Here is a 22965-nt window from a genome sequence, read left to right on the forward strand (position 1 = left end):
TATCTTTCCATCAGGAGCTCAAGGTGGCATACAAAGTACACCCTCCTCCACTTTTCCTCCACAGCAACGTCCCATATCACTGGACTGAAGTCACTCAGTGACCTCCCATGGCTGGGGATAGATTTGAACCTGGGGGTCTCTGGTACTAGTTCAACACCTTAGCCATTTCAACATATTACCTGCTCCTCAATCTTAACCCATAATATATTGACTACAAGTAGTACGTTTATTTAATAATTTTTTTCCACCGCCATTCAATTGTGTCCAATTCTTGGAGACTGCCTGGACAAGTCCCTGCAGTTTTGTTGGCAAAGTTTTTCAGAAGTGGTTTGCCATTGCCTCCTTCTTGGGGCTGAGAGAAAGTGACTGGCCCAAGGTAACCCAGCTGGCTTTGTGCCACAGTCTCCCAGTTTCTAGCCTTAACCACTACACCAAACTGGCTCCCTAATCATAATTAGTTAATTAATTTGATATTTTTTCATTATTAAGTAATCATATACAATTAGTTACTTATTAAAATGGTACCTACTATATTATTAATCTTCAGCAAAGGATCGTTACCTTGTGGTGCTGGAGCTTGAGCACCTCAGTGATGCCATGAGCTAAACCGTGAAGGGCCACCCAAGACAGGAAGGTCATGACAGAGAGGTCAGACTAAATGCGATCCCTGGGGAAGGTAATGGCAACCCACCCCAGTATTCTTGCTGTGAAAACTAAATGGATCAGTACAACCAGAGATATGTTGGTATACCATTGGAAGATGAGACCCCCAGGTCGGAGGATGGTCAGAATGCTACTGGGGAGGAACAGAGGATGAGTTCAACTAGCCCCAGACGTGATGACGCAGCTAGCTCAAAGCCGAAAGGACGGCTAGCGGCCGACAGTGCTGGTGGTGAACAGGGAATCCGATGTTCTAAGGATCAACACACCATTGGAACCTGGAATGTAAGATCTATGAGCCAGGGCAAATTGGATGTGGTTCTTGGTGAGATGTCAAGATTAAAGATAGACATTTTGGGCGTCAGTGAACTGAAATGGACTGGAATGGGCCACTTCACATCAAATGACCACCAGATCTACTACTGTGGACAAGAGGACCACAGAAGAAATGGAGTAGCCTTCATAATTAATAGTAAAGTGGCTAAAGCAGTGCTTGGATACAATTCAAAAAACGACAGAATGATCTCAATTCAAATTCAGGGCAAGCCATCTAACATCACAGTGATCCAAATATACGCCCCAACCACAGATGCTGAAGAAGCTGAAGTAGAGCAGTTCTATGAGGATCTGCAGCACCTACTGGACAACACGCCTAAAAGAGATGTTATTTTCATCACAGGAGACTGGAATGCTAAGGTGGGCAGTCAAATAACACCTGGAATTACAGGTAAGCATGGCCTGGGAGAACAAAATGAAGCAGGACATAGGCTGATAGAATTTTGCCAAGACAACTCACTCTGCATAACAAACACTCTTCCAACAACCTAAGAGACGGCTTTATACATGGACTTCACCAGATGGACAACACCAAAATCAGATTGACTACATCCTTTGCAGCCAAAGGTGGCGGACATCTATACAGTCGGTAAAAACAAGGCCTGGAGCTGACTGTAGTTCTGATCACGAACTTCTTCTTGCACAATTTAGGATTAGACTAAAGAGATTAGGGAAGACTCACAGATCAGCTAGATATGAGCTCACTAATATTCGTAAGGAATATGCAGTGGAGATGAAGAATCGATTTAAGGGACTGGACTTAGTAGATAGGGTCCCGGAAGAACTATGGACAGAAGTTCGCAACATTGTTCAGGAGGCGACAACAAAATACATCCCAAAGAAAGAGAAAACCAAGAAGGCAAAATGGCTGTCTGCTGAGACACTAGACGTAGCCCAAGAAAGAAGGAAAGCAAAAGGCAACAGTGATAGGGGGAGATATGCCCAATTAAATGCAAAATTCCAGAGCTTAGCCAGAAGAGATAAGGAATTATTTTTAAACAAGCAATGTGTGGAAGTGGAAGAAGACAATAGAATAGGAAGGACAAGAGACCTCTTCCAGAAAATTAGAAACATCAGAGGTAAATTCCAGGCCAAAAGGGGTATGATCAAAAACAGAGATGGCAAGGACCTAACAGAAGAAGTAGAGATCAAGAAAAGGTGGCAAGAATATACGGAAGACCTGTATAGGAAGCATAACAATATCGGGGATAGCTTTGACGGTGTGGTCGGTGAGCTAGAGCCAGACATCCTGAAGAGTGAGGTTGAATGGGCCTTAAGAAGCATTGCTAATAACAAGGCAGCAGGAGACGACGGCATCCCAGCTGAACTGTTCAAAATCTTGCAAGATGATGCTGTCAAAGTAATGCATGCTATATGACAGCAAATTTGGAAAACACAAGAATGGCCATCAGATTGGAAAAAATCAACTTATATCCCCATACCAAAAAAGGGAAACACTAAAGAATGTTCCAACTATCGAACAATGGCACTCATTTCACATGCCAGTAAGGTAATGCTCAAGATCCTGCAAGGTAGACTTCAGCAATTCATGGAGCGAGAATTGCCAGATGCACAAGCTGGGTTTAGAAAAGGCAGAGGAACTAGGGACCAAATTGCCAATATCCGCTGGATAATGGAAAAAGCCAGGGAGTTTCAGAAAAACATCTATTTCTGTTTTATTGACTATTCTAAAGCCTTTGACTGTGTGGACCAGAACAAATTGTGGCAAGTTCTTAGTGGTATGGGAATACCAAGTCATCTTGTATGCCTCCTGAAGAATCTGTATAACGACCAAGTAGCAACAGTAAGAACAGAGCACGGAACAACGGACTGGTTTAAGATTGGGAAAGGAGTACGGCAGGGCTGTATACTCTCACCCTACCTATTCAACTTGTATGCAGAACACATCATGCAACATGCTGGGCTTGAGGAATCCAAGGCTGGAGTTAAAGTCGCTGGAAGAAACATTAACAATCTCAGATATGCAGATGATACCACTTTGATGGCTGAAAGCGAAGTGGAGCCTTATGATGAAGGTGAAAGAAGAAAGTGCAAAAGCTGGCTTGCAGCTACACCTCAAAAAACCAAGATTATGGCAACCAGCTTGATTGATAACTGTCAAATATTGGGAGAAAATGTAGAAGCAGTGAAAGACTTTGTCTTTCTAGGTGCGAAGATTACTGCAGATGCTGACTGCAGTCAGGAAATCAGAAGACGCTTAATCCTTGGGAGAAGAGCAATGACAAATCTCAATAAAATAGTTAAGAGCAGAGACATCACACGGACAACAAAGGTCCACATAGTTGAAGCAATGGTGTTCCCCGTAGTAACATATGGCTGCGAGAGCTGGACCATAAGGAAGGCTGAGAGAAGGAAGATCGATGCTTTTGAACTGTGGTGTTGGAGGAAAATTCTGAGAGTGCCTTGGACTGCAAGAAGATCAAACCAGTCCATCCTCCAGGAAATCAAGCCAGACTGCTCACTTGAGGGAATGATATTAAAGGCAAAACAGAAATACTTTGGCCACATAATTGGAAGACAGGACACCCTGGAGAAGATGCTGATGCTAGGGAGAGTGGAGGGCAAAAGGAAGAGGGGCCGACCAAGGGCAAGGTGGATGGATGATATTCTAGAGGTGACAGACTCGTCCCTGGGGGAGCTGGGGGTGTTGACGACTGACAGGAAGCTCTGGCGTGGGCTGGTCCATGGAGTCACGAAGAGTCGGACTAAACGAAGAGTGACTAAACGAATAAACAACAACATATTATTAATATTAATTATAAGTATTATAATTGTTATTCTAATGAGGTGAGCTTTATTATAGAACCGGACTCACTTTAGTTTTAGATTTTAAACTCACTTTTTTACTATACAGAGGTCTACTTTTTAGGGAAAGCTTATATAGTCTCCTATTTATAGGCTGGGCAGAGAATACTCAGCAGTTGCTTGTTTACAGCAATCCAGCAGCCATACTCCATGGTGTTCCTTTCATTCCATGTACAAAGTGTTATATACTGTTTTCTCTTGTGTGAAAGAAAATACAAACACTTCTATGTCACTTCTATTTCATTTTAACTGTTGGGGCTCTCCCCAAAGCATATAAGAAATGGTAATTTAATGAAACGTTGACAATTTTGTTAGAGCATGGGTGGATAAGAGCCGGACCTAACATTGGGGGGAAGAGAACTAGGGCTATGTGGAGGCAATCATACAGAAAGGGTAGGGTTGTGTCCCACATGTGGGTTTATGTATTTATTTATGTATCTTGTAAATGTATATGACTGCCCACTCAACACACAATTCTGGGCAGCTCACAAACAGAAAAACCAATAATAAGAAAACAAATCAAAACTATTTAAAAACCAGTCAATATGCTCAGAGCAAATCAGCCACCATGTAATCAAAGGAAGATGGCCTCATCCCACAATGTAGCCCAATGCCAGGGGAAGAACCAATAGGTATTTATAATAGGCCAGCAAAGACAGGGCCATCTGAATGTCAGGGGGTATGATGTTACATAGGGTAGGCACTGTCATGAGTACTGATGGTGAGCAGGAGGGGGCCCCTATCCAGGGGGAAAAAAACATGCGTAGTTTAGAGGCTTTGAACTTTCCTTCGAAGAAACTCAGAGCAGACCTGCCTTGAGTTTTGGGTTTATCTGTGTGGGTTTCCCACAGTCTTTCAGTCTGGCAGGATTTTCTGTCTACTACAGTAGGACAATAAACACTAGAGACCAAGATACCATCTCAGCCTGGTTCTTCACTCTAAGATAGGACATGCACCATGACAAAAGAAGGCACACTTCCTGGGTCCTATTAGATGACATTGTTTAATATAAGGGACCTGTTCTGTCAGGCCTCATGGGAGAGGCAGAAATTATTATAGATAGGCAAAAGACCTTGTCCTATGCAAGAACTGGTTTAAAAAGTGATGATCAGCACCTTTAATTGCATCTGGAAGCCCACTGGGAGCCAGTTCAGTTTGCAGAGTATAGGGGTTACATAACATACTAAGGTGGCTCAGTGGTTAAGACGCCAGGCTTGTCGACCAGAAGGTTGCAAGTTCGGCGGTTCAAGACCTGAGTACCGCATGACTGAGTGAGCTCCTGCACTTGCCCCAGCTCTTGCCAACCTAGCAATTTGAAAGCATGCAAATGCAAGTAGATAAATAGGTACTGCTTTGGAGGGGAGGTAACAGCGTTCCTTGACTGTCATGCTGGCCACATGACCACGGAAGTGTCATCAGACAATGCTGGCTCTTTGGCCATGAAACAGAGATGAGCACCGCCCCCTAATGTTGGACACGACTAAACAGGAACCTTTACCTTTAGCATACTAAGACAGGCCTATAACTACTCATACTGCTGTATTCTGGACCAGTTGTCCTTCAAATCATCTTCAAGGGAAGCCTTATGTAGAACACATTGCAATAATCCAGATGAAAGCTGACAAAAGCATGAGTGACAGTGACTAGGACCTCCTGTCTAGGAATAGGTGCAATTGGCATACAAGATGGACTAGTGCAAGGGCTCTCTTAGTAACAGCTACCACCTCCTCTTTGTGTATGAATTGAGAGTCCAGAAGGACCCCCCAAATTGTTCATCAACTCTGGGAAGGGCAGTCCCATCCAGAACCAAAGATGGTAAGTCCTTGTAAGCTGGTCCAGAAGATTAGATGATTGATAATATTGAAGGCCACTGAGAGATCCAGGACAGATGCACCTTCACCATCCCAGTTCCTCTAGAAGTGGTCAACAAATATGGCCAATGGCATCTCAGTGCTATAACAAGTTCTGAATCCTGACTGAAAGGGGCCCAGTTAATTCGGTTAGTTAGTAGGGTGACCGATTTCTGGATTTTCTTCCCCTGAGGTTTGGGGAATTATCAGGTTTATTTGTCTCAACTGAGACCTCTTTTAGAATTTATACTATATTTTTAATTTTTGACAATTGTTTCTGTAAGAAACCCACAAAAAAGGGGGATTAATGGGATTTAGTAATTCTGAGGCTTCATGTTGCTCACTTTAGAGCAAGATAACTTATTCCTATAATCCTGATTCCTATAATCCTCTGCAAGCCATTTAGTCAGATATCTTTCATACAAAAGGAATAAAAAAAGAGAGTTTCAAAAATGCAGTAAGGAAAAGAAAAGGAGGTATCAGGAAATAGAGAATGGTGGTTCTTAAGGGCTGGATCTTGGCTCAAGCCCCAGAGCAAAGCCCCCTTCCAAAATGGTCATCCACAAATTGGCATCTGGTATAGTCAATGGAGATTTGGCCTGGCATCAGTCCATTAGTTGGAAGGGCCATGAGGAGTCTGACTCTACTCAAATAAGCATTCTTCATACACACACACACACACACACACACACACCATACACACATACACACACACACACACACAGATACACACATACATACACACATACATACATACACACACACATATAAAGTATGATGATCTCTGGCGGGAGTGGGATAGAGGCAGTGCATCCATCCTTGCTCTCCTTGCTCTCTCAGCGGCCTTTGATACCATCGACCGTGGTATCCTTTTGGGGCGGCTCAGGGAGTTGGGGGTGGGAGGCATAGTTTTATGCTGGTTCACCTCCTTCCTCCAGGGCTGATCCCAGTCGGTGTTGATAGGGGAGGGGAGATCGGCCCCACGGCACCTTCTTTGTGGGGTGCCACAGGGACCAGTACTCTCCCCTCTCCTTTTTAACATCTACATGAAACCGCTGGGCAAGATCATCCGTCACCATGGGATGAGGTATCATCAGTATGCTGATGATACTCAGTTGTATATCTCCATTCTGGGTGAAGTAAGTGATGCCGTGACCACAGGGCTGTGGGGGCCTGGATGGGGAACAACAGGCTTCGACTGAACCCTGGTAAGACAGAGTGGCTGTGGGTTAATGGTTCTTCCGTATCTGGGACATTAACATCTCTGGTTCTGGATGGGGTTGCACTGCCCCAGACAGTCCCGGTGCATAACTTGGGGGTCCTCCTGGACTCACGGCTCCTGCTCGAAGAGCAGGTGGCAGCCGTGGCCTGGAGAGCCTTTGTGCAGCTACGTGCTGTGCACCAGTTACACCCCTTCCTGGATCGGGAGGCCCTTTGAACGGTCACTCATACCCTTGTTATCTCTCACATAGACTATTGCAATGCACTTTACATGGGGCTACCCTTAAAAAGTATCCGGAAGCTTCAGCTGGTCCAGAATGCAGCCACACAAGCCGTTTTTGGTGCCCCTAGAAGGGCACATGTAACACCACTGCTGCGCGAGCTGCATTGGGTACCAGTTTGCTTCTGGGTCCAATTCAGGGTGTTGGTTATTACCTTTAAAGCCCTACATGGCATGAGGTCAGGTTACCTGAGGGATCGCCTCTTCCCCATTACATCAACCTGTCCCACCTGATCGTGCAGAGAGGGCATGCTGCAGACCCCGTCTCTAAGACAACTTCATTTGGCAGTGTCCAGGAAGCGGGCCTTCTCTGCAGTGGCGCCCGCCCTATGGAACATGCTGCCCCGGGAGGTGAGATTGGGCCCGTCGCTCCTGGCCTTTCAGAGGAGACCTGGCTCTGCCACCTCGCTTGGGGTGGAGAGGGGAATAGATCTACATGGGGATGGCTGTTATAGACCACTCCTCCCACACTTGGACTGTTTTAGATTCTTTTGCCACTTGGACTTTTTATCTTTACTTTTATTTATATTATTTATTACCGTATTTTTATATTGTATATTTATGATTGTTGTTTTAATTGATTGTTGTAAACCACCCAGAGTCCCCCAATGGGAGGAGCTGGGCGGGGACAAATTGGATAAATAAATAAACAAACAAATAAACAAATAAACAAATAAATAAATTTTATACACACACACGCACACAGTATGTATGTATGTATGTATATACTGTATGTGAGTGTGTGTGTGTGTGTGTGTGTAAATTTTCAATAATTAACTGGGAAAGGACATAATTATAGGTACTCATTTCACTATCTTTACCATAAAATATATTCTTTCCTGCAACCTGGTGGTGTTTATTCCCAAGTGTGTTTGTTGGTCGGCTGAATTTTTTAAAAAAAGGTAAACTGGAATGTCAAAGACCATCCTGGAGGATCAGTGGAAATAGATAAACAACCTCATCAGTTTGCCTCCTGTTGAATGGATGGTTTGGGACTGGCCATGCCCACATGGCAGCTATTTTGTGAATGGGACGTCCCTACTCACCCAGCCCTGCAACTATTTTATTAGAGCAGCCATACCAGCTCTTCAACAAGTTGCCCATCTAGGAATGATTATGGTTATGTTGGTTGCCCTTCCTTGATTTCCAGCAGCTCTCCAGTATTTCAAGTAGGGACGTTTTCAGATTTAAGTCAAATTGTTCTGCTGATGCTCTCTTAAATTTAGATCTTCTCATGTAATGTATAATGTGCTAACGTTTAAGGTCTTATACACCCACTCAGTGGTTTATGCATCACAGTCTCAGGCTGAACTTACAACCTTTCTAAGAAACTATATTTGGCGGCCTGCAGAATTATAATGATAAGCTTTGTCTGCTGTTTGCATATGAAATCCAGAAGCCTACACTGACTTCCTACTCAACCAGTTTTAAGGCTGATAAGACTGTTTTGTTAGCGTATCCCAGGGCAATCCAGAAACAAAACCAGGATTTTTTTTCATCTCTGCTAGAGCCATTTTTTATTCATGATAGTTATTGTGCTATTGTGTCAGAATAGAATAGAATTTGAGAGCAGAACAGTGGCATGGGTCATGAATATTTTTAATTTGGGATTAATCTTCTCACACAAAGTACTGAAAATGACACTGGAACAGAATATCATATTATGGAATTTATTTTATAAGTAGCTCTTTAATGCCATTGTGAAACAGAATAGGTGTTTAGTTTATTTATCTGGCTTAGTCTGCAAAGCAGGAGTGTCCACAGGATGTGGTCAAAAATGTCAATATGGCAGCTGCAACAGTGTGATGAACGTTCCACCTATTTTTTATGTGTGTTGCTCTACCTGTTGTTTTACATTGGAGCTACCATCTTGACTTTTTTGGACCATGCCCTGCAGACACCCCTGTGATTGTGAATTCTGTTTCACAAAGATTCATGGATAAGTTACTATGCATAAGCTTTCACCAGCACTACTAGATTCATTCCATAAGTAGGGTCAGGTCCGTGGTCTCTGCAGAGAGACTGCCAAAAGCTCTTCTTCATGATACATATTTCCAGGGATAGGTTATGCCTGCTTACTCCCATAATTTCCAGTGAACATGACATTTGACCATCTTGGCTAGAAATTATGGAAGTTGAAGACAACTTATCTAGAGGGCCTCAGATCAGGGAAGATTGAAATAAAAGTCCAAACTTTTTGATGTTGCTAAAATCACCTGCTTGATGCCAAACTATTTCTCCTTTCACATCCAGATTACCACTTCCTGAAGAGTAAAGGCGGGCCATTACTGTACTGTTATTTTTCTTTAGCGTTATATTCCCCTTTGCCACGAAGGGACATACAAACTGTCATCTGCTTTTTGCCTGATGCTGGATCAGAATATTTACCTATATGTAGGTAGTTTTCAACTGTACTGTGATTCAAACTCTGTTACTTGAAAATTCTGAGTGCTATCTCTGCTCACAATTGAGTGTTCATGACCTGTTAGCAAACAGACCAAGCTGAATAGCTGTTATCAAGGATCCAAGCAGTCTCCATCCCTCAGCTACTGCGGCATTTGGCTTTAAATTGGCAAGTGTTGAGTCTTTCAAACTGAGTTGTCAATTACAAATCAACCAGACCAGTTGAGAAAACAGAGGCTAAAGAAACTAGCCAGGTGACTGCTTAATAATGATATAGACAATGGATGTTGGATGCATATATTCCCATAAGAAACAAAGCCAAATCCTTGTGCATTTTTCCCCACCCCATGTAGAACAAGCACTAGTTAGAAATCTGGTTAAAACAGGAATGACAAAGAACTTCAAGAAGAAGCTTCAGAAGTAACAATTTGAAAAAAAGAGACAAAATCCTATAGGAAGCCCAAGAACAAGATATTTATTGAAACAACCTAGAGCATTTCAGAGGATTTCCTCTTTCTTCAGGGGCAGTCTTGACTCATGAATGGCCAGTCCTTTGTGTAGTACCCTTGTCAACTTAAATAACAACAAAACAAACCTGTGCAATAGATGCAGAGGCAGAAATAGGCCAGATCACTGAAAATCAAAGCCCAATAATGGATTTTTTTTTTAGTATTACTTTAAAGGATTGATGTGACAATAATCACTAAGATCATTTGTTTATATATCTCTTAGGTTAAACTCTATATACAAATTTAAAAGCTGCCAGACTAGAATCTGTTGAAGAACACTGTAATATTCTCATCTGAGGAAAAAATAATTCAATCTGATATTTCCAAATTTTTTAGATGGGTTGTTTGCTTTTATACTATACCTACTGTTTCTTTGGAGGAGGAAGCTGGATAGGTGACAGCACATAGAAAACCTTATCTGGGCTCAGTGAGATATTTGGTTGGAAGATCACCAAGGAATTCCATGGTTGCAGGTTAACTGAAAAATCAGTGGAAATGACTTCCAGGCTGTTGCAAAGAAAATAGTGTGGTTGTGACCTTATACTTAAACATGAGTCAAGCTCAACTCAAAGCTTTCTGTACTTTGACTTTTATCTAACACTTTTTATATTTGTTAAAATATTTTTATATTTATTAATGAATACTGAGTTTCAAACTAAAGTTTAGTTTAAAATCCAAAGGTTAAAGTAGATTTATTTTAATTTAATTTTGAAGTAAGGCATTCTGAGTGTGTGCTACCTCCAAGGTGGTGGGATGCAGACAACACAGTATTGACTAGCAAGGTAGTCTCTAGATTAGAGATCTAGCTGGCATAGAATAGTGTGAGTATACTTGGGATAAATCTAGGTTTTAGTCACGTTTGTGACATACTGCCCAAAATGTGCCAGAAATGACTGGTGTTGTCCTTACTATTAGCAGAGAACATTGCATGTGGTACAGGTACAGCTAAGACTGATAACCTAGTCTACATCTTTTCTATGCTATTAGAAAGTGTTATGTGAAAGCTTCAATTATGTGAATGCCTCAATTGACCAAAGCCATGATGACTGGAGAGATCCATATTTATGGGCCAATCTGGTTACAACTATAGCTCACAGAAAATTATAACTTACAATGTAAGAAAAATAAATGGGAGGCACCATGAATTAATGAATGAAATTAAAGAAAGAAAAATATGTTTGGGCTCTCTGAAACTAAGAGAAAGAGAGGAAATACAATAGATCTAAATGAAGGTCTGATTATGAATCCATGAAGGGATGTGACAGTGTAGATTTAATTGTGAATGAAAGAGCTAATATACATGTCAGAATGTCTGAATCAGAGTCATGGGTTTTTGTGCATGCATATGAAAATAGGAATCCATAGGTTGGTGGCAAGTGCATGTTATGTTCAGTGAATGATGATAATTGACAACAGTAGTGTGAGTTTTGAGAAAGAACTGCAACATTCTGAATAAATGTGATCTGGGGAATTATTCTGTTAAATGTCATGAATGGAGGGTGGGAATGAGATGAGAGAAGACAGGAAAAAACATTATTTGGCCATTCAGAGATCCAAGAATGTAGGAGAATATGGACTGCTCAGTGAGTATCTTCTTAGAAAAAGAATGTTTCAGATAAACCAAATAAACCTATTCATACACAGAGATGGCAAAGGAATGAAGAGCTGAAAGAAGTGGATAAGAAAAAAAATGATATAGGAGAATAATTTTTGAGAAGAAAGAAGATGAGAGAAAGGTATTGCATAATGTGTACAGAAAGTAAAAGATGGATACATAGAATGTAGTTAAAGACAGAAGGGGATGGTTAAGATTAAATAAGGCAGAGTAAATCTGTAGCACAGTTTTAAAATGTTCTGGAACTGGGTGAAGAGGACTGAACTAGAAGCATCCAGCAGAATGACTGTAATTAAAAACAAAAGTAATGAAATTATTTGGGATGAAATTGAATTGAGGAGGTGTGAGAAGGAGAAAGCATATGATAACATGAATTGGTTTGAGTTATGGAATGGTTTGAGCAAGTATGAAACTGAAGATTGGTTGCTGAGCATGATAACAGATGTGTAGGATAAAAGTAAAGCATGCATGTGAATAAATGGAATGTTAGCAAATGCTTCAGCATTGAGCAAGGAGTAAGACAGAGACATGAGATGACCTCTTGTTTAATGTGTGTGTGTTTATCTGTGATGTTGTATAGGTATGCTGGATAGGGATGGGGATGTGAATGTACTTTTGTGTTGTTGGCTGAAAATCTAAATGATTTGCAGAAAATATTAGATGGTATGATGCAATGATGAGCATGGATCTGAAAATTATTGTATCAAAGCCCAAGGTAGTTGTTGAAAATGGAATGAGCAATTGTAGTGGTAAAAACAAGAGCAAGTAGATGATGATGGTGTTAGTAATGATACTACCTTGGTAGAATTATGGGAAATGGATGGAGAAATTTTAAGATGTACAAATGCTGGGAGAAAGGTACTGGTTGTATATGATCTGTGGATCAGGAATGAATGAAAGTGGAAAGGAGGATGGGAAAAAGAAAAAAGGCTGAGTATAAGAGTGTGCTTCTACCCAATTTTTAATAGGAAGTGAGTATGTTAGAAGAAACATAAACTGAATACAGTGGGAATGAGGTACTTAAGAAGCATGTGTGGTAACCCAAGGAGAGGTAGGATCAAGAATGGATGGATGTTGAAGGAATGTGTTAAGTGACCAGTGCGAAAGGAGTACACTAAGGTAGTTTGGTTACATGGAGAGAATGAATCACAAAACTAATGTTTAATGTAACAATGAATGGTCAAGAAGAAGCAGAAAATGGAGAAAGTCATGTCTGAATGGAGTTCATGTGATCCTCAAAAAGAAAGAAGTGGGAAATTTAAAGAACAAAAGGGAATGTATGAAGGAGGCTATGGATGAAAGCATAGAAGCTTTGCGAGGACAAAAATATATCGAGAAGTATAGTGAATATACTATAGTGATAATTTTGCGGGCCAAACAAGAAATAGAATAGATAATGAAGATCAGTCTTTGGTTTACATTTATGGACATAAGACTTGTAGAGGCGCAGCTGATCTTGTGGCGTGGCTGGGCTTGTAGGATTGCAGCCAGTGTATCACTTGCAGTTCTTCCTCTAGAAGGTTTGGAAGAGATTCTCAAGCACTCAATTCTTGTAACACTGGAAACAGCAACACCCACCAAGGAAGGGTCAAAACAGATAAGAAGGCAGTCACGCCCACACGATCAAAGCCATGTCCCTGTGCATGTGCATGTGATATTGATACATATACAAAAGGGGTAGGCTTTGATTGAATGGTCACAACCACCATCTTGACTTTTTTGACCACCCCATGGATGCACCTGACAAGAACTTGTCTTTTTCTGTCTCTCTGTAGCAACTGTTGCAGAAACTCAAACTGGCTATATGGGAAAAATAGAGATACAGCCCAGTTCACATGTAGCCAGACCACTAAACCCCATGGTGTTCCATTTGTGTTGACTTTATGTGAATAATTAGGAGACTAGACATCCGGTTTGGCTGGGTTAGTCCCAGTTTTAGAGGAGGCACGCTGAACATTGGACATCGGGAAAATGTGTCAATTTCGAGGAGCCAATCCAGCTAGCTGGCAGCTGTAGCCCAAGTCTGCATTTGCTGCCCATTGTGCTTGCATGAGTTTCTTGAGTACTTGAAGTAGATTTTATTTATTTATTTAAATTTATATCACCGCCCATCTCCCCCAATGGAGAATTTTATGACAGCAGCACAAGAAGCAATATTCACAGACATGTCATTCCATCATCAGGCTCTCTTGACAGTACCAGGCTTTTCTTTCATTCCTCAAGTATAGAAATACTTCCTGGTAGAATGGAAAATGGGGATGGAAGAGAAGATCTGCTTTAGTCACCATTTTCTGACTGATAGTTAAAGGGGTCTCGTTTTGGGCTACTAGATTTGATCTGCAAGAGTTAACGTTTTCTGTATCTATTTGCTGCCATGTAGTGGCCATCTGGATGTTAGCACCCCTGATGTGGTAGCTGTAGTCTGTTGTTTGGAATTACTGGAAGATGCTTCATAATAAAGAAGCCCTTGCAAACATTTTGATCCAATGGGGGTGAGGGGGTGGGGGGAAACTTCTCCCTGAGACTTGTATTTACATTAGTACATTAGTAAATGTATACAAATTAATACATCCTTCTGGGAAATCTAGTCACCTTATAAATTATGCAATCATCTGGATTGGTAAACTAGTGCTAATTGTGCAGAAAGAGAGATATAATCAGGCCCACTCAGATCTGAGCCCGCAGGAGTCTCCGGATGGTGGTGGGGTAGAAATGTAGTTAAAAAATAATATAAAATAATAAAATAAAATAAATAATTTATCTTTGAAATGAGCATAGATTCCATTCCTTAGCATAAAAGAATCTGAGACTTTCAAACAAACACTATAAATATCATATTAAATATTAAGACCCAGTGAACACAATGACTCCACTCATTGATACCAGGGCATCTCTCATTTACATCAGTCACAGCAATCCCCTCATTAGAAACAAAAACAAAATGATGTTGCTTGGGTCTGGGGGATGGGGAGGTATCCTCAAATTTCATGAATAGAGCAAATAGGTTGCGTAGATGCCTTGCCCAGGACTACAGGCCCAACACCAGAAAGAAAATATTTGTACTTCATGTTTCAGGATGGTTTTGTAACCATGTCCCTGACTGTGTACAATACAACTTGGTAACAAACAATAATTTAGACTCTGAGCCATTGGGCAATTCCCTTCTTTACAACAGAAAAATTAGCTGAATTTACAAATCGTGCTAAACCACAATGCAGTTTGAGTTCAGTTTAATATATGTATGATTTATGTTTTTGCATAATGTGTTACTTCAGGTGCTGCAGTTGTTCTTTCAATAAATATGACTAAAACCAACCATGATTTAGCACTAGGCAGCATAACAGCCAGTGCCTACATCAAACTAGGACTTGTACCTTGAGAGGCACTTGTTAAGAAATTGTTTACCTCTCTTTAAAACTACAAATTCTTGAATTCTGTAGCTCCTGATGTCATTTCTTATGCAACCAGAGTTCACAGCATGCAGCAACCAACTGGCAGGAGGGTAGGGGTCCCAATAATGAAGGACAGTGAATTGACCTGATGCTAAATCCCAGGGACTGAAATCCAGGTGTAAAAGATGCTTGTCATTAAAGTTACTAAGGAAATATATGGACCATTCTACAAATTTACTGATAAATACAGCTGCAAGGAACTCAGAACAAAAAGAAGGCACAAAGTTACATGGCAAACCGTGTTCCAGTTCTTCCTGACTGACCAGGAGTGTCACAAATCAAACCAGCCAACTAATCTCTTCTAATGAAACCATTCACCAATCTCAGCCACTGAAACAATCTTCTCCAGCAGGAAAAGAAATTCTTTCTTCAACTGAGCCACATTTTATAAAACAATAGATTGAAGCTAGACAGCAGACCCTCTCCAGTGCTCCTATGTTTCCTCATGTTGGGGTGGGGGGAGGTTTCTGGGAGGGGTAGCAAAGAATGCTGCAATTGTATGGCAAGAGCGTATACTCCCAGCAGGGTTACCCAAGGTGTGAAAGTCATTCCAGTGACCAGCTAAAGTAAGCAGGCAGCTATATCAGGCACCAATGATATAAGAAGATACTGGAGAAGGATGATGAGTTTAGTAACAATGGCAAAGGGTTCATTTCATACTGATTTGGATGGCACTCAACATGCTACTGAGGAAAAGTTGAGGATCTCTTGGAATACTGATGGTGCTTAAAATGTGGCTAGATTAAAGTCAGGACATCTAGTTGCTGATGTTGCCATGCAGGAAAAAATAATCCAAAGATGCAAAGACAGAACTGCAATGGGAACATGGAAGGTAAGACACATGAACATGGGGAAGCTCAACAGTGAAAGATGAAAGGAATGAATTGCACATTGGCATTTTAGGCAGCAGCAAATTGAATTGGAATTGGACATTTTCAGCCAGAGGATTATACGGTTTGCTACTAAGGACACAAAAAAAGAATTGTGTTGTTTTCACAGTCAGGAAGGTTAAAGCAAGGGCAGCACTTCGGTACAATGCAGCCATGACCGACAAATATAATTTAGACTTCATGGACAACCCTGTAATATGGTGATTATCCAAGTTTATGCTCCAACCAGTGATGCAGAAGAATAAGTTGATAATTTTGTAGTCAACTTCAATCTGAAACCAACAGAGCATGCAAGCAAGGTGTGCCAAATCTAGTAGGAGACCGGAATGCCAAAGTTGGAAATAGTAAGAAGGAAATGTATTTATTTATTTATTTATCAAATTTGTCGCCGCCCATCTCCTCCGACCGGAGGGACTCTGGGCAGTTTAGAACACAGTATGACCTACGTATAACCTAGAAACAGAAGCAGGAGAACAACTTGAGCCAGTTTGGTCTAGTGATTAAGGCAACGGGCTAGAAACCAGGAGTCTGTGAGTTCTAGTCCCGCTGTAGGCATGAAAGCCGGCTGGGTGACCTTGGGCCAGTCACTCTCTTTCAGCCCAACCCACCTCACAGGGTAATTGTTCTGGGGAAAATAGGATGACGACAGAGTATTAGGTATGTTTGCCACCTTGAGTTATTTATTAAAAAATAATAATAAAGGTGGGATAGAAAATAAACAAACTTACCACTTTCTGTCAATCCAACAATTTTTTCATCACTAACACATACTTCAAATAACCAAACTGATGCCTATATACATTAACATCACAAGACAGAGTCCACAGAAATCAAACTGATTATATTATTGGTACAAGGAGGCAGAAGAGCTTAGTTATTTACATATATGCATATGTGTGTGTGTATCTAACTACCTATCTATATCTCCAACACCACAATAAAGATAAATGACTTTATCTGTGTGACTGCACGTGTATTTGAACTTCCCCATGTTATACCTGAGGAGAATTTCTGAAATACTTTCTGATGCGGCAGGAAGGAGTGGGTGATAAAGTGTCTCTCAAAATAAAAACTGTTCAGAATTACATACCCAAAGTACTTTTTTGAATATCAGTCAAAGCACATTAGTTGTGCCTGGCTGTATGCAGATATGATGTGAATGTATTACATGAAACAGGCGGTCAAGGGCTGGAAGCAACTTCTCATCTTGGAGGAAAACAGCATTTGCATAAGCTGCTCTTTAGTGGTCATTACACATTTCATTTCTCCCCATGTTCTCAGTAAAGAACTAGATAAAGATGGCTTCAGAAAAACCTGCATGAGAGAGTGCAGAATGTGAGGCTGAAATAAGGTTTCATTTCCTCAGTCCCCCAGAAGCTATGCATTTTGAGTGGGTGAACTGAAGTCTCCCATTTTCTCTTCCCTCTCTCTGGAAATATGAACAGCCTGTTTTCTCAAGCATGAAAGAACATTATGAAGATGGATAGGTTAAGAAAGAAAGAGGCCAACCCAAGACAATTCACCTGTCTGAGTCAAGGGCCAAAGGCATTCCTTCCTCTGAATTCCCTTTAAAGCTGGCAACCAGGATAGCTCATGGCACCTGTGACACTAAACTAATTTGGAGGACTCAGGACAGATCTTATGGCAAACATAGTTGCAACAGAGAAATCCAGGGTTTTGTTTCCACTGTTGGCTTCCTCCCATCAGCAGCATTTTCTACCTGGAAGACTTCACTCAATGTAGATAATGGTAGAGGTGAACCTGCAAAAGAAAGATATATTCATGTTTGCTGCTGTGGGCATGAAGTGAGGATGTGTGTGTGGGAATATATGTAGCAGAAGGAGCAAATATTCTTACATATACATAATGATAAAGAAGCAACTGTTTTAAAGAAAAGTCTTGCTTTATTAGATATTTTTTGTCAAGTAGCAATTAATTTTACAAAGCAACCATTTGTCGTTTAAGTTTACTGTCTAGAGCAGTGTTTCTCAACCTCAGTAACTTTAAGATGTGTGGACTTCAACTCCCAGAATTCCCCAGCCAGCAATGGAATTCTGGGAGTTGAAGTCCACACATCTTAAAGCTGCCGAGATTGGGAAACACTGGCCTAGAGTCTAACCTAATTAATTAATTAATCAATCAATCAAAACATTCTGTAAACAGGAAATATGAAAGGTACTAATCCATTCTCTTCCCTTTCAGCTTATAAAGAAAAGATGAAGGAGCTTTCCATGCTTTCTTTGATCTGCTCCTGTTTTTACCCAGAATCTCGCAACATCAATATATACACATACGATGGTAAGTAGTTTTTTTGTTTTCTTTAGTGAAGACTTGTTTGGCCTTCCAGGGGAGATGCACATTTTCCTCTTATTCTTGTTATTGGGCCATGATTTCCAACTTGGAACCTATCAGATAGGATGACTTCTGTTCTGTAAGACAGCACAGGAGTACAGAAGCTGAAATCAAGAATATTGGAAGGCACCATGTTGGAGAGATTGATTTAACACCTGACTGAAATGTAATGTTCCTATGGCATAGGTAGGAAACCTTTGTATTGCTCATGTTTGGAATTTTGAGAGCATTTCATGGAAACAGAATGACTGTCATGTTAAGTATGGATGATTACCAAGTTCTACTTAACAGATGGACATGGTGTTGTGATCTTGCTGGCTATTCTCATGCTTCTAACCTCCCAGTGTATCTTTGTAGATAGAAATGCTTCAAAGTACTGATCAGTCAAAGTACTGACCCATTCACTATTTTTAAGTTCTAAGGGTGCCTGTGGGGTTTATGTTGAGTTCAGAGAACTGCTTGTAAGTAAAAAATTATGCTAGAGGCTGGCACTTTGCTTTTCAGCACACCAACTTACTATTTAATTGTTGGGTTTAGAATCAAAGGAACAGAGACCTTGGCCTAGGGGCTCTAAGGGTCACCATTTGTTGTAAGAGAGCTTTAATATTATTACCATCCCAATAAAATCTTATCACTATCTTGATAAGATATATCTTATATATATCTGATATATAAAAATATATTTTAGATACATTACATTCAGTAATGCAAGATGGCTTTTATTCAGTTTGAGAAGTCTTAGGTTTTCACCATAATTTTAAAATGTTTTATAATATATTAATTATTGCAAAATTTGCATAAGCTTCATAATTGGTCACGCAATTTCCAGAGGTGAGGGAATATATTCTTAAGAATACTTATTCAATATTTTACGTTTGATACTAGTCTCAATAAAAATGCTAAAAACTATAATTTTGTTTTCTTCTTAATAATATGGTATTACAGTATATTAGGAAAGGAGAGGGCACAATATAAACTGACATTCAGTTTAGAAATTGTTGTTATTCTTTTGGTCTATGCAAAGTCATATCCATCTCACATTCGCTCTCACACCCATATTATTGCAGTTAAATAGATACTCAGTTTTCTACATTTGTTGCAGATAATTTTTTTTCACTTAACTCTGAAATCATCTTCCCTCACGTTTTCTAAACAGAGAAGATTTGCAGGTCTGTTCCTAATATATTACATCCAGGACCTAAAAGATTTACCTTTTATCTTTGATTTCATTAGTGTAGTGACCAAAGACCTATTTGTATTCCTAGAGCCCCAACAGGCCAAAAATTTTGATTTTATTTTCATTTTGATGGGTTTGAGGTAGATTAAAACCCCAAATTCTCAGTAAGTGCATCAATTCTATCCAGTTTTGAGATAGGTTTTAGTGACCAAATGGGTGTGTCAAACCCCTGCAAGGACACTAGTTTTATACGTTAACCCTTCCCCTCCAAAATGGGTCCAAAAATTTCAGCCCTATCTATTACATTGATTTCAAACTAGCAGTATCTTCTGTGGCTCCTAGGCATAAAAATCACATCCTTGCAAGCCTAAAAAGATTGTGCAGACCTCTATTATTAGTATAAGCCAGTGTTTCTATTATTAGTATAAGCCAGTGTTTCTCAACCTTGGGAACTTTAAGATGTGTGGACTTCAGCTCCCAGAATTCCCCAGCCAGCCATGGGGAATTCTGGGAGCTGAAGTCCACACATCTTAAAGTTCCCAAGGTTGAGAAACCCTAGTATGAGCCATTTGTATTGTGTACTGCATTTTCTCTAGCATCTATTTTAGTGAAAATAAGCCATATACCTCACCTGTGGTCATCACACTTTCATGAATTATAAATTATTGATATCATTATTGAGTTAGATATTTTAACTTTACCTTTGCAGATATGGAAGTCAAACACATCAACAAACGTGCCTCTGGCCAAGCTTTTGAACTCATCTTAAAGCCGCCATCTCCTGTCTCTGAAGCACCACGAACTATAGCTTCTCCAAAGAAGAAAGATTTGTCCCTTGAAGAGATCCAGAAAAAGCTGGAAGCTGCAGAAGAAAGGAGAAAGGTATCTAACCATATATATATATATAGTAGAATGAATGAATGAATGGTGATATTTCTGGGGTTATTTTAAGGTTTCATTTGCAATCTATGACATATTTGTGTTATTGAACTGATGTAATTTTTCATCATTGTCCTAAAGCTCATTCTTGAGTGTTCAGAACTGAATCTATGTCTGCTTCATTTAAGATGTGTACAATGAGATCCATGTTTGAAAACACATGAAATTATAACTTAAGATCAGCCAAACACCTGAGAGTTTCAGTGTTAAGAAACAGACTCACTGATCACATTCTGGTTTTTCTGACTTGCACATCATAATCAAAAACAACTTAAATTACCAGATGTGTGTGCCTTTATTACATCTGCCTACAGTTCAGAAGCATGATCAGGTTGCTGAGATCCTAGGGCAGAATTATCTAAGCTGCCAACAAAAAAAAACCTTTTAAACCAACAACACCTTACCAAAGGAAATAGCTTTAAGCATGTTAATTGATTTCACACAATCTTAGAATTAAAGCTCTTTCTAGTAATTACATTAGTGTTTATTAATCACTAGTGTCAGCCTCTTGCACAAGTGTCAGTAGCAAATTATATAATTGAGAATCTAATTATAGTTCTAGTTCTCTGGCCATTTGTCATCTAAGGCTGTTACATTCTTCCTTTTTTCCCTTTTTAACTTTTTTCATTACTTATATTAGACATAAGTCATATTTTCTGAACTATGACCATAATAAAGTGTTTGATTTGGTTTGACATAAATCATTGTTCTATGCATAGACTCCTGAAAATAAACAGTAATTTATTCAAGGTGAATAATATTTAGGGAAGGTAATTTTGGTGATGCTGTATAACAGAGTAGCATTTTGCCATTCCACTCCTGTTTTTGTAACCACCAGCACACCCATAGAGTAGGCAGAACGAATGATTTTGGCCTTATTTGTACTGGGGGATGAAGCCTAAAAGGGTGTCTTAAGCATCATCCCTCCAACTGCTCTCCGAAATCAGGGTGACCTTTTCTTTCTTTCTTTTTTTTCCCCCCAGTTTGGAGATTGAATAAAGCATTTCTATTGTCCCTGAAAATCCTCCAGGCTTTCCCTAAACCAGGGAAAGAATTAATTCTGTCCAGTTGAATGAGTCATGATGCTTAAGGGTCATACTTCCTGTGGTCATTGGGGGGCCAGAGTGTGGCCCAATCTTTTCCTGTGAGTTCCCAGTTTTCAATATGAGACAAAGATTTTGGAAAGAGAAGGCAATGGGAGAGCAGCCTCAATGACTTGTCTACTCAGAGTATACATTTAATCTGCATTTATTGGGTTAGGTGAAACATATTAATTTGTCCCTATGCCAATAGCTACTGCTCATGTTTATTTTAACTGTTGGGGTTTGGGAGATGGTGGCACAGAATTTTGCTACTCTTGGGAAACACAAGGGGTTGCTACCCATACATTTTTGTGGTGTGAAAGTTCTCATTAGAATTGTAGGATATTGCTTTCTTGCAGTTTTGCTGATATGTCTGAATCAAATCCCAATGAAATTTAGCCATCAGAGATTGTATCACCTTTATAGTCAGTCTAGATCATTTTGAGAACTTCTAAATTTAAAGAAAGAAATGGTTTTATCTTCCCCTCCCCATCCTTATGGTCCAAATTAGACAGAAAGTTTCCTGCTATGTACATAGCAAAATGATAAAAATGGGCTCCTTTGAGATGAGCTCAACTCTTGTAACTTCATGAACAAGTTCAGGTAGTATCAGACAATCTGATAATTTCTGGTAGTTTCCCAACCTGATTCAATCCTGCTTATCCAGGGCTGTCACTGAACTGGACATACAGCAAAGACAAGCATGGTAATTGCGTATCAGAGCAAGGTCCTTCTGGCTTGTGGGATTAAGCATTTGGCTGGCTACTGAGAACAGAATATTTAGATGATAGTATTGATTAGATAGACCTTTGATCTGATACAGCATGGCTTTTCTGTGTCTTTAATTCATACCATAAATAATGTAGTTCTTAGTCCTAAATCATCACATGGGTTTTCTACCATGCCCCCTATAAACTCAAAATCTAAATCATTACTTTGCGACTTACAATTTGATTCCAATAAAGATAGAATACTACTACTAAAATTCTCAAGGTTTATAAGCTTGTTCCTACTGTGGTAGTTTGAAAACAAACAAACAAACCCTGAGATATACCAAAGTTTTTATTTCCTAAAGCCATTTGAAAAGAATTTTCAAAACTATTTGCAGCTGAGTTCAGAACATGTGATAATATTAATATGAACTAATTATAGAATTATAGCATCCTATCTCAATGCAAATTTTTAAAAGGCCAATATAGTTTATCTATATTCTATATACAATATACAATATAAAGGTAATGGTAAATTACTGGGGTGGAGTTCATTAGTAACAATATCATTTATAGATGCATATCTCCTGAGTTGTCCTTATTAAACTATCATGTATCATAAACAAGTATATGAAAATCTCCATTGCTAGACCTTCGACATGT

At 39.8% G+C, this 22965-nt stretch overlaps 1 protein-coding gene across 1 annotated transcript in view; it reads left to right on the forward strand.

Annotated features, from left to right (window-relative positions):
- Positions 1 to 22965, forward strand: part of STMN2 (stathmin 2) — a 38844-nt gene that overhangs the window by 12410 nt on the left and 3469 nt on the right. Inside the window, exons 2-3 of the mRNA XM_063299409.1 lie at positions 18245 to 18340; positions 20281 to 20453. Coding sequence (XP_063155479.1) covers positions 18245 to 18340; positions 20281 to 20453 — 269 coding nt within the window. The remainder of the gene's footprint in view (positions 1 to 18244; positions 18341 to 20280; positions 20454 to 22965) is intronic.

This window comes from Candoia aspera, chromosome 3, assembly GCF_035149785.1.
Source record: "Candoia aspera isolate rCanAsp1 chromosome 3, rCanAsp1.hap2, whole genome shotgun sequence".
NCBI classification, from domain to species: Eukaryota; Metazoa; Chordata; class Lepidosauria; order Squamata; family Boidae; genus Candoia; species Candoia aspera.